Genomic DNA, 12,544 nt, shown 5'->3' on the forward strand with positions numbered 1-12,544 from the left:
CTTTTTCATTCCTCTAGAAAGTGGATATCCATAATTGATGAGCAAAATAAATTACAGGAGATTTGAGAACCCAGAGATGAATGTTTCTCATGATTTGGGAGATCAGAAGATGAATTTTTCTAATCAGAGAAACTGGCTTACTGGCCTCTACTGGCTTTTCTTCTCTAATCCAATCAGTCCACACCAATAATCAAATAAAAACATTTAAAGAGAATAATGCAATAAAATAGTCCTAATTATGCAAGAAAACGACGAGAAATAAACTTAACAAAGAGAAAAATAAAAAGTAGCTTTCCTTCAACTGTACAAAATTAAACAAGAACATAAAATCAAAAGGAAATGAGCAAATGAACAAAATTTTCTTTTCGAATTCAATAATTTCACACTAATGATCAAATATAAAGCATTTCGCGAAAAAAAAAAAATGCAAGCAAGAAATCCTAATTATGCAAGAAAAGATGAGACAAATAAATGAACAAGAAAAAAAAAGAAAAAAAGAACTACCTGCTCGATGAGGCGGGTGGACGGGGCTGCTATTGGAGGTGAGATTAGAGGTGTCCCTGTAGGTGTTCTTGAAGAGCCAGAGCAGATCGTAGGTGAACTTGGACGGCATGTCGTAGACGTAAACCTGGATCGGCATGCTCAGCGGGTAGTACGGATCACCATACAGCCTTCGGCACTTGATAGGGCGGGGACGAGAAGCGTTGCAAGGGACGGGTATGGGCGTGGGGTTAGGAGAAGGGCCCAACGCTGCAGAGATTCGGGCTTGGGAGGGCCAGCGACGGCGATTTGTGGACGGTGTTAGTCTTCGACGGCCGGATACAGTGATGGAACCGGATGGTGGCTCATGTCCACAAGCCCCAGACCTTCGTTCACCAGCGCCACAACCCTGGATCTCTGTCGTCGAAGCCCCCACTCCTGCGCGCGTCCACCGCAAGCCGAGAGAGAGAGAGAGAGAGAGAGAGAGAGAGAGAGAGAAGGGCTTTCAGTGGGAAGAAAGAAAGATCAAAAGATGTCTGGTTTATGGCTATGCAAAGGGTATTTTTAACAATGCACTCATGTGGGACCTAATTGCTGACGTGGTAGTTTAAAAACAGTGTTCGTTGTAAGATAATTGTTCTAATCAGTATTCTTTTTGTAAATAAAAACACCCGGCCTTTTTCTCAATAACCAATTAAAACTTGCCACGTCATCTAACCTGGGTCCCACGACTCCCCACCATAAAAAATCACCGCCAATTTTAATTCGCTTCCTTTCCTCCTCCTTTCTTCTTCTTGGTATTCAAATTCTAGGGTTTTAAAGCCTCTTCACTGGGTTTATGGTTTTCGCAGTCTCTCTTTCTGAGAAGGAAAATGGCGTTCTGGGGTAAGATTCAACCCATTTTCCATTCAATTTCATTTTCTCTGAACTTTTGCCCCGATTCGTTGCCGAGAATTCGTGGGAAAACCAGGAATAGAAAACTTCTGTTTTTTTTTTTTTTTAATTTCTTTTTGATTGACTTGGCTGAGCTTATTTTTACCTTCTTCAATCTTTTTCATCATTAATTTTTCTGGGCAACCAAACGAGGTAGGACACGCCAATTGCCAAACGCTGATTTTGCTTTGTGTTTCTAAACCGTTTGCTTATTGATTTTATATCTCAGGAATTGAAGTAAAGCCGGGAAAACCTTTTACTCACAAATTTGATGACTCAAAAGGTCGGCTTCATGTTTCTATGGTAACGCTCTTCACTAAAAAGTACAAAATTTTCTTTTAAGTTTTGTGTTGGCCATGTTTTTGAACAGTTATTAAGTTGATGACATTAGATTAGTTTCATTTTGGGGTGTTAATTGTTATATTATAATATAGTTTGAGGTTTTGGGTTTGTGATACTTTTCTTGATTTGCTTAGGCCTCATTGGGGTTGGGTAAGGCAACTACGAAAAGTGTTCTTCAGTGTAACGTGGGAAACAAAAGTCCTGTTTTTCTATGCTCTTTGTGTCCTGAGAAGGCTGAGTCACTGCAACTGAATTTGGAATTTGAGGAGGTTGATGAAGTTATCTTCTCTGTTCTTGGTCCTCGGAGCATTCACCTCTCTGGGTACTACCTCGGTGGTGGTGGTGGTCGGTATCACACTCTAAACGAAGAATCGTATCCTTTGTTTTTATTTTCGTTTTTGTGTGTTCATTGGCATGTCACATTTTCGTGTTTTTTTTTTTAATTATACTAGCATATATGTATGTGTAATTGGTTGCATGGAAAATTAGGGGAAAAAAGAAGAGGAAATATAGGGGAACTCAAAAAAACAGGAGATTTTACCCCAATTGCCAAGTAGTTTTTTTGTAACTATTTGAGGTGTTTTAATTTTCTTGTTTTGTGTTTTTGGGAGATTGAAAGGCATAGATAAAACATAGTGAAGAGGTTTTTTTTTTTTTGTTTTTTGTTTTTTGTTTTTTGTTTTTTCCCTCACATCTGATCCTCATATGGTTATGGTGGTTGGAGGTTGTTCTTTATGTAATTGATTGAACATTTGAAGTGTGGTTATGTTTGTTTTCCTTTACTTTGACCGCCAGAGAATCATATGGTGAAGATATTGCTGACACAGATAGCCATAGATCCGATTGTAGTGATGAAGAGTACGATGATAGTTTCATTGATGATGAAGAGCCATTAGTGTTCCCACGTTCCCCTGTTTCCAGTGGAGGTATGGTACTTTATCACTTGCATAGATCTTGGGTTTTTCATTTTCTTTGAATTTTCTTACATATTAGGTTCTTGGCTTCTTGCCGTTGGGACTAGCTTTGGCAAGATTGGCATGCATATGTTTTTTTTCTTTAATTTTCTTATGAACATTTGTTAGGCAAGATTCCACATGCATATGCTTCTTGATCAAGTAAAGGGCCATCCAAAAACATATTTATAATTATTCGCCATTTTTCTTCTTATATTATAATAATAATTATTCTGAAGTTCTTTTCCTTTTTGTGAATTTGCTGGTCTGAATCTTATGATTATAGAGGAGAGTTTGGAAAATAAGAAAGCTAAGAATAGAAAGGGCAATCGTAGGCGAAGACTTAGGAAGAAGTACCAACTAAGTGATTCTAGTGATGAGGGATGTTACCAGCGAAAAAGTACTGCAAATCGTAACTCCGCAATTCTAGGATTAACTAGCGAAGATGAAGACTCTGTCCCCATTTCCTCTTGTTTGAAGGCAAAGAAAGGTATACAGGATGGAGAAGAAAATGCTGACACGAGAATTGATGAAGGTGGTCTGCCAATGAGGTATGGGTCCCACTTATCTGATAACTCTGACAATTTAACTTATGATACAAGCTTGGTTTGTACAAGCTACGTTAATTATCATTCGAGAACCCTAAAACTCTTTTAGACAAAAGCTACTAGTTTCAACTTTCAAGTAAGCCTTTGTCATCTTTGATGATGACCTTGTGGGAACAATAGGCGATGAGTATGCTAACTGTGGTAATTTGAGAGGAAAAATTATATTATTTCATGACAATTACAACCGGTTTATATACAGGAGCCCTAACCTTTAGAAACGGCAATCACATCCCATAATTTGTGGGATATCACACAAAAAAAGGAAACTAACCAAATCAAACCTAATTCTAGGGAAACTAACTATTATATTCAAACCTTCCTAATTTAGTCTATACACGTGTAAAACACATTCTTCCACACTCCCCCTCAAGCTGGTGAATAGGTATTCACCATTCCCAGCTTGGATACAAAACTCTCACACTAAACTACTTAACCCCTTGGTGAGTATATCAGCAAGTTGGCCATGTGTAGATACATAAGGTGTACAAATCTCGATGTGCTTCGTTCGATCATGCTACACCGGGTTGTGAGCTATGCTAATTGCAGATTTGTTATCACAATAAAGTTTCATAGGGTCGTCCCACGTAATCTTCAGATCCTCTAGAACAATCTTCAACCATAGTAGTTCACACACACCCTGAGCCATTGCTCGGTATTCTGCCTCAGTACTAGACCGTGCTACCACATTCTGTTTCTTACTCCTCCATGTCACTAGGTTTCCATCAAGGAAGGTGCAATAACCTGAAGTTGATCTTCTGTCAACAACTGACCCAGCATAGTCAGCATCTGTGTATGCCTCAAGAACTAACCCTCCATTCCTCTTGAAAAGGATACCTCTACCCGGTGTCCCTTTGAGATATTGCAAAACTCCGTATGCCACATGTAGATGAACTTCCTTTGGATTGTGCATGAACTAACTGATCACACTCACCGCATACGCTATATCTGGCCGAGTGTGAGAAAGATAAATGAGTCTCCCCACCAACTGTTGATACATCTCTCTATCCACCATAGCATCTTCTTCTACCTCTCCAAGCTTGAGATTCAGTTCTATTGGAGTACTCACTGGTTTGCATGCTGTCTTGCCGGTTTCTTTGAGTAGATCTGTAACATACTTTTGTTGAGAGATGAAAATGCCTTGCTTAGAATGAGCCACCTCAATCCCAAGGAAATACTTCAATCTTCCTAACGTCTTGATCTCAAATTCCTTAGCTAAACATTGACTTAGAAGTTGCCTCTCCCTATCATCATCACCGGTCACAATTATGTCATCAACATACACCAATAGGGCTGTAACTTTACCTAAAGCTGAGTGTTTAATGAACAAAGTGTGATCTCCTTAACTCTGCCTATATCCCATAGCTGTCATTACTCTAGCAAACGTCCCAAACCATGATCGCGGTGATTGTTTAAGTCCATACAAGGACTTTTTTAGTCTACATATTGTACCAGCAGTCAACCCTTTATTATATCCTGGTGGAACTTTCATATAAATTTCCTCCTCCAGTTCTCCATGCAAAAATGCATTCTTGACATCAAACTGCTACAAATCCCAATCACCATTAGCTACTAGTGACAATAAAACTCTAACAGTGCGCATCTTTGCAACTGGAGCAAACGTTTCTTGATAATCAATCCCATAGGTTTGAGTATAACCGCCACCAACCTAGCCTTGTATCTTTCTATTGATCCATCTGTTCTATATTTTACCGTGTAAACCCATTTATACCCTACGGGTTTCTTTCCTTCAGGTAACTTCACTAACTCCCAAGTTTTGTTCTTCTCCAACGCCTCCATCTCCACATTCATGGCTTGCTTCCATTTTTCATTGGTTAAAGCCTTGGATAAATTGGCAGGGATGGCAATGGTGTTTAAACTGACAAGGAAGGCTCTATGGAATGGTGAAAAGTGTTTAAAGGATAGGAAATGTGCAAGAATGTATATGGGTCGGTTTGTGCATTCTCTAACTCCTTTCCTGATAGCAATAGGGAGGTCCTGGTCATCATTGTTTATCTCATATTCAGATTGAAAAGAAGGATTAGAAATTGTTACCTCATTCTCAGGATTTAGGTTGGAGTCTTGGACTTGCACAGATTCAGGGACAACCTTCTTCCTTCTCGAGAACACTTTGCTTTGCCAAATCTCACACTATCAAGGGCCGGGTTTGTAGGTGGGTTTACAGGAGGCTCGGGATTTGGAATTTCAATGGGCTCGGTGGGAGGAACATTTTCAGTAGGCTCGGTAGAAACATCCATGGGACTAGGCTGTCTTGACACAGGAAGTGGTGAAGATGGCAGATCAAGAAGCAAAAAATCTGCCTTATCCTTATCTTCCATTACTGAATTCTCCCCCTGAAGATAAGGAACAGTGAAATAGGATTCTTGTTCATGGAAGGTCACATCAGCTGAGACATAGAACCTTTTTGATGGAGAATGATAGCACTTATACCCCTTTTGAGTTGAAGAATATCCCACAAACACGCATTTTAATGCCCTTTGATCTAATTTTCTCCCGGTTCTGACTATGAACATGAACAAATGCCACACACCCAAATATGCGAGGAATAAGATTATTTGTGGTGTGTAGGTTTGGATAGGACTTGGAAAGGACATCCATTGGACTTTTAAATCCTAGGACTCTAGAAGGCAAACGATTTATGATATGGGCGGTTGTAAGACCACTTCTCCCCAAAAAGATTTAGGCACATTTTTCTGAAACAAGAAGGATCTTGTTGAATTGAGGAGATGACCATTTTTCCATTCTGCTACTCCATTTTGTTGTGGAATGCTCACACAAGAGGACTCGTGTACTATTCTTGCTTTCTGAAAGTATGGAGTTAAGACTTGATTAAAATAGTCCTTAGCATTATCCGACCTAAATCTTTTGATATTGACCCCAATTTGAGTCTTTATCATAGAATAAAAATTTGGAAGAGAAGTGCTGACATCGGATTTCTGTTTAAGCAAAAAGATCTAAGTGACTCAAGTACAATCATCAATGAACAACACAAACCATTAGCTCCATTTACATTGGAAATAGTGGAAGGACCCCAAATATCACTGTGAATAAGATCAAAAGGAATGGAACTTCTTTTATTACTGATTGGAAAAGATACACGTTTGTGTTTAGCAAGTTCACACACTTCACAATGAAAATGTTCAACCTCTAGACCCTTAAATAAAGAAGGAAACAAAAGTTTAATAATCCTACATGATGGATGTCCAAGTCTGCGATGATGAAGCCAGATTTTTTCTTTATTGGATGAAAGACACTCTAAGATAGAAGAATGAGATGTTATGCCCTTGGTAGTGTTGGATTGACTTGGTGTTTCAAGATAGTAGAGCCCATCCCCTTCTCTAGCATGTCCAATCGTCCTCCCCGAATCCTTGTCCTGAAATACACAATAACTATGATTAAAAACCACTTTACAGTGCAAATCTTTAGTGAGCTTTTGGATGGAAACAAGATTTGTGGTTAGCCTAGGGACGGGAAGAACATTATTTAACAATAGTGACGGGCTTATCTTGACATCACCTATGCCTGCCACAGTAGTTAATGATCCATCGGCTGTGACTATTTTCCTATTACTTGGACACGGGGTATATGAGGAAAAAAATTTTGATGACATATGGTTGGTAGCTCCCGAGTCAATAATTCAAGAGCTGGTAAAGGCTATATCCAAGACATTTAATCCAATGGAGAATGGAAGTTTACCTGAATATGTCAGTGAACAAGTACCTGATGGTTTTTCAAGATTTCCAATAAGTGATCTCACCCTCTCAATTTCTTCTTGGCTGAGATTTCCCATCTCTTGTGATGTCCCTTCATGCGGCTGCACTGCTACAATCTGGGCTCGTCCATTGTTCCTCGGTTGCTCTCCTTTTTGTCCCCACTCGCGGCTTGGTGGTTTTCCATGCAATTTCCAACACCGCTCACGAGTATGGTGTGCCTTGTTGCAGTAGGTACACCATAGAGTGTCTTTGAAGTCACGGTTTTGAGTCTTTGGCTGGTTGGTCCTCCCATTCTCGACCGCTGGCACTTTTTCTGCATTTGTGGCTGTCTTATTGCTGTTACTAGCAACTAAAGCTGAACTGTCAATCCCCTTTGGTTCAAGCATCAATTCCCTTCTACTTTCTTCTCCTCGGATGAGTGCCACCACTTCATTGAAACTTGGAACTTCCTGTTTGCCAAGAATCTGAATTCTAACTAAATCAAATTCTGGATTTAGTCCAACTAGGAAATCATAAACTCTATCTTGTTCAATAAACTCCTTCAAAATTGATGCATCATCGGGACACTTGGTCTTAATCACCCTATAATGATCAAGTTCTTGCCACGGAGCCTTCATTTGATTGGCATATTCAGTGACAGTCCTCTCTCCTTGTTTTGCAGCGATCGTCTTAATTTGACTTCGTATACTTGGGCAGCATCATTTGCCTTGGAGTACATTTCTTGAATTGCATCCCATACATCCTTGGTAGTGACCAAGAACATACATGTATTGCTAATCTCTGGAGTCATGGAGTTCCATAGCCATGCCATGATCATCGAATCCTCCTCATCCCACGCTCCAAATCGTGGATCTTCCGGTTTTGGCCTTGTCCCTAAGATGTGGCTGATTTTTCCTTTCCCTTTTAGCACAGTCCGGACAAGTTGGGACCATTTAAGATAGTTTTTTCCATGCAGCCTATATGTGGCCTGAATGTTATGCAATTCCCCGGCTTGAGGCCTAATGATTTCTGCATCCTCCGACTGTATCCTAGCTGTTGTTTCTACCACCCCCGACATCCTCAATCAAACCAAGCAGTCCCAAGGCAATTAAGGCCGGTTGAGTCAAGTAAAATATCAGCGATGAAGGCTGATACAATTCAGGCACTCTCTTACGAAAGCTTCCTCAATTTCCGTACAATTCCGTACACCCCGTGCAAAAAAAAAAAAAAAAAAAAAAAAAAAAACCGTACAGAGTGGCAGGTCAAAAGTTGCAGCAGCGAATCAATGGAACTTCAAAAAAACAGAATGATTGAGGCAGAAAAAAAAAATAGGGCGGTAGTGATACAAAACAGTCCTTCAGCAACAGAGCAGAAAAATAGAGAAGGAACCCTTGGCGATGAAGCATGGTTTTAGAAAACTCCTCGGCAACAAGACAGAAAAAAGAAAAGAGAACCCTGCGATGAAGGCTAGGGTTTTAGAATACCCCCTCGGCAGCATGACAAAAAAAAAAAAAAAAAAAAAAGGGAACCCTTGGCGATGGAGGCTAGGGTTTCCGTTCCCAGAAAAAGAGCCTAAGGCTCTGATACCATGTGGTAATTTGAGAGGAAAAATTGTATTATTTCATGACAATTACAACCGGTTTATATACAGGAGCCTTAGCCTTTAGAAACGGCAATCACATCCTATAATCTGTGGGATATCACACTAAAAAAGGAAATAATTCTAGGGAAACTAACTATTATATTCAAACCTTCCTAATTTAGTCTGTACACGTGTAAAACACATTCTTCCACAAACTAAATGCACAGAGGAAGCAACTACTTTGCTTTGCATCTTTCTAGCTATTTCATAGAAATAAGAAAGTTAAAACTTGTAGCCCTTATAACTATGCTGGGATTTTCATCTTTCTATGTTATGGTTCCTTAGTTAACCATTTTAGTTGTTGGATCTCTATTTTTGTCTTATTTGTTGGGATGTCTTAAAGCAGGAAGGCTGATCTGCCTGTTGAAAAGCTTCAGACTTCTGACACGGGCCATAAAGATGGTGGAACACCAAAGAAGAAGCGAAAAGATCGGTCAACAGAGGGTAAATCTTATGAAAGTGACGGAGTTAAAGAAGACAACACCCAGCAAGTTGTGGCAAAAGTTGATAGTAACGGCCTCAATTTAATGGCAGAAGATGGAGAAAAGCATAAGATGTTGAATGATAGGTGACTTTTCTATTTCCTGTACTTTGGATATTTATTCATGCATAGATATTTATTTAGTTTTAGGGTTTTAAAAAAATTCCATTCTGTTGGCCTTGCTCATCTTGTATAATTGGAATAGCGAGGTGAAATTTCAAATATTGTTCTTTTACTGCCTTACAGTGATCTCGCCCATGAAAATGATGAAAGACCAAAGAAGAAGAGAAAGAAAGAACTGAAGCATCAGAAGAAAAATGTTGAGGTTGACAATATGAGTGATGCCAAAGAGAATAAAGACCAACTGGATGGGGCAAAAGATGCAAGCATTGTCAAAGATCTGTCCTTGAGCAGTGAACAAAACCATAAGTTAGCCAATGATCAGTGAGTTTGTTATTTTCAGTGATTACGAGATTAATATGATTATTTCCAGTTGTCATGATACTTTTTTTGTTTTGATTCAGTCAACTGATATTGAATACACACTGGATTTTCTGACAGAAACAAATCTGAGGAAAAGAAAGTTAAAAAGAAGAAGAAAAAGAGCAAAGCACAAGAGAACGGAGAGACTGTCAATACAGACACACCTCCACTACCAGCTGAAGAAAAGAACACTTCTTCCATAGATGTGGAGTCCAAGAAGCCTGATGTGAATGCGGCTCAGGTTCGAACCTTGCAATATGGTGTAGTCATCGAAGAGCTAGAACCGGGAAAACCCAATGGCAAGGTTGCTACTTCAGGGAAAAAGGTAAGGGCATTTGTCTCCATAGGCTATTGATGTGATAATAAGCACATAAGTTCATTAATTTACAAGTCCGATTCAATTTCAGATCAGTGTCCGTTATGTTGGCAAGTTGGATGGAGAAGTGGTTGACTCAAATATTGACTCTGATCCCTACAAGTTTCGCTTAGGTATTGCAAATATCAGAAGCAATCAGTACTCGCGAATGCCCTATAATTATTATTTTATCTATCATTGGTATTATATTTTCTTTTTAAACTTGAGTTTGCTTTCTACAGGTGCAGGAATAGTTTTAGAGGGTTGGGATGTTGGTCTTGAAGGTAATTTTCTTTATGACTTTTGCCATTGCTTTCGTTTAGTTTTGTATTTAGTAGAAGGAAAGTACAGGTTATATCTTAGCTATAGCTTTTTATTTAGTATTAGAATTATATTAAGAATCTAATGCGACCAAAATATTAATTAAAACATCTAATGAGTAATAAATATTATAATAAAATTTACAAAATCTAGATATCTAGTACAAGTTTCGAGTCTTTTGGAGAGTCAAAACTCTTCTGAAAGGTCAACCAAAAACTCCCGGAAGATGGTTTTAGACCTAGAAAGCCAAAACAGTTTCCCCTTTGTATACTACAGTTGAACTTGCATAGTTATGTTCTTACTATTGTCTTCTTGTCGTCGAAATCTCTTCCCAGGTATGCGAGTTGGTGAAAGACGAAGGCTCACTCTCCCACCATCAATGGGGTATTATGTCTTGGAATTTCTCATTTCTAATTTTCTTTCTTTGATAATTGAGAGCCAACTCCATTTTGATGTCTGTGTTGGCAGTTATGGGAGCGAAGGAGATGGCAAAAAAGTACCACCGAACTCGTGGCTGGTATACGAAGTTGAACTGCTCAAAGTACGTTGACTAACTCAGGATTTTATATTGTTGGTAGTTCTTGGCTTTGGAAGTTTGGATATATAGTTTCCGGATGTTCAGGTAATGACCTCAATTTTTGTCTTGGTGAGATGGCTTTTGTTATTGTGTTGCGAAGTTTGCATCTCTAAGAAATTTTGGAAAGAAAAAACTGTACGGCCAATCTAAGCCAGTTGTTTTGCTTAAACTAACTATTTTAGGCACTTTTGTGTTTTTAACTTGAGAACAAAAGTCCATAGAAAGATAAAATTAGAAAAAACTTGAGAACGATAAAAGCGCTGAAAGCACGAAAACATCTATTGGCCCATTTGTTATATGGGTTCAAATCGGAGTTCTTAATTATGACTTTTAAAATTTAATTTGTAGGAGAAAAATATTGTAGCAAAACAAAACCATAGGTTTGCATTGTAGTAGAATCATATACCAAGCATCACCTATAATTAGCCGTTGAAAAGGAAAGCGACACCACGAGAGGGAGAACAAACAGCAGAAATGCAGAATGGCAAGATATGCAAACTATGCAAACTACAATGAGTAGTGGAAAAATACGACCAAATATGCAAACTATAAAACGATGAGCGTGAAAATAATTACCAAAAAGTAAGAGGGGACGCCAAACGGGTCCCGGTAAGAGAGTCATTTAGGATTGGGATTCGATGGAGATTGGATTATTATCACTAGTGTTTTTTAAATTTATAGTGTCATTTTTAGTTTATTTTTTAAATTTTAAAAACTCTTAACTTGCTTTTTGAATTTTAAATTTGTCCTATTTAAGTCATTTTGTAAAAATTTGTTAAAATCAGACAAAAAAATAGGGGGTTAAGTATGTTTATGTAATTTTTATATGTTTCTTTTTAACATAAATTTAAACAAAAAGGTAATGTGATTGTGTTATTTTTTTTTTCTAAATATTTTTAATAAAAATTATAACAAAAATAGTTAAGTGGAAACAATTCAAAATTTAATGGATAAAATGAGATTTTTTAAAGTTTAAAAAACAAAATAAGATTTTTTTAAATTCAGATAACAAACTCTGAATGGCCCTAAAATTCAAGGGCTAACAACTATAATAATCCTTATTTAATTGCTAATTTACAAAGGTTAGAAGTATTCTTTGTGATAAAAATATATTAATAAAATGAAAAAAAAATACATTGATTGTTGATATTTGCAGTTTTTACGAACGTTTCGATATTTCCCCATATTTCTTTTCTATTTTTCAAAATTTTGTAAAATATATACTACAATTTCACCACAATCATTTTTACCCATATCTACTGAATTTTTCTCGAATTTTTTCAGAATTTTTTTCACCCAAAAGATATTTTGGGATCTTAAAATTTCTAAAATCTCAATAAAAATTTTAGAAATTGAAAAAAAAAAATATCCGTGACGCAAGCAACGGTACATGAATAAGATTGCAAGCGACAACAGAGGCAAGGGACAACAAATATATATTATAGCGACCAAAGAATTAAAGACATACTAAACATTTATTTTGTTAATATGTTTAAATGGAAAGTTTGAATAGAAATTTAAATTTTTTATAAGACGAAACGCTATATGAAAAAGTTTAATTTTGAGAAACAAACGAGCTAGACTCTAAATAAAAATGAGTGATTTGTCACATATGCTAAAACATTAAAGAGTTTCTTTCTCTTTTTGTTTAAAAGAAAT

The 12,544-nt window shown here is 37.6% G+C and overlaps 1 protein-coding gene across 1 annotated transcript; it reads left to right on the forward strand.

The window, feature by feature from the left end:
* The first annotated feature begins 1,272 nt into the window (after positions 1-1,272).
* On the forward strand, positions 1,273-11,171 carry LOC21405242 (peptidyl-prolyl cis-trans isomerase FKBP43). Its single transcript, XM_024163242.1, has 12 exons — positions 1,273-1,365; positions 1,643-1,716; positions 1,890-2,128; positions 2,551-2,681; positions 2,995-3,259; positions 9,015-9,236; positions 9,396-9,593; positions 9,711-9,957; positions 10,040-10,121; positions 10,230-10,271; positions 10,644-10,692; positions 10,777-11,171. The coding sequence occupies exons 1-12, from the start codon at positions 1,353-1,355 to the stop codon at positions 10,856-10,858; spliced, it is 1,644 nt and encodes a 547-aa protein (XP_024019010.1). The 5' UTR covers positions 1,273-1,352; the 3' UTR covers positions 10,859-11,171.
* The last annotated feature ends 1,373 nt before the right edge of the window (positions 11,172-12,544 follow it).

This window comes from Morus notabilis, unplaced genomic scaffold (genome assembly GCF_000414095.1).
Source record: "Morus notabilis unplaced genomic scaffold, ASM41409v2 Scaffold594, whole genome shotgun sequence".
NCBI classification, from domain to species: Eukaryota; Viridiplantae; Streptophyta; class Magnoliopsida; order Rosales; family Moraceae; genus Morus; species Morus notabilis.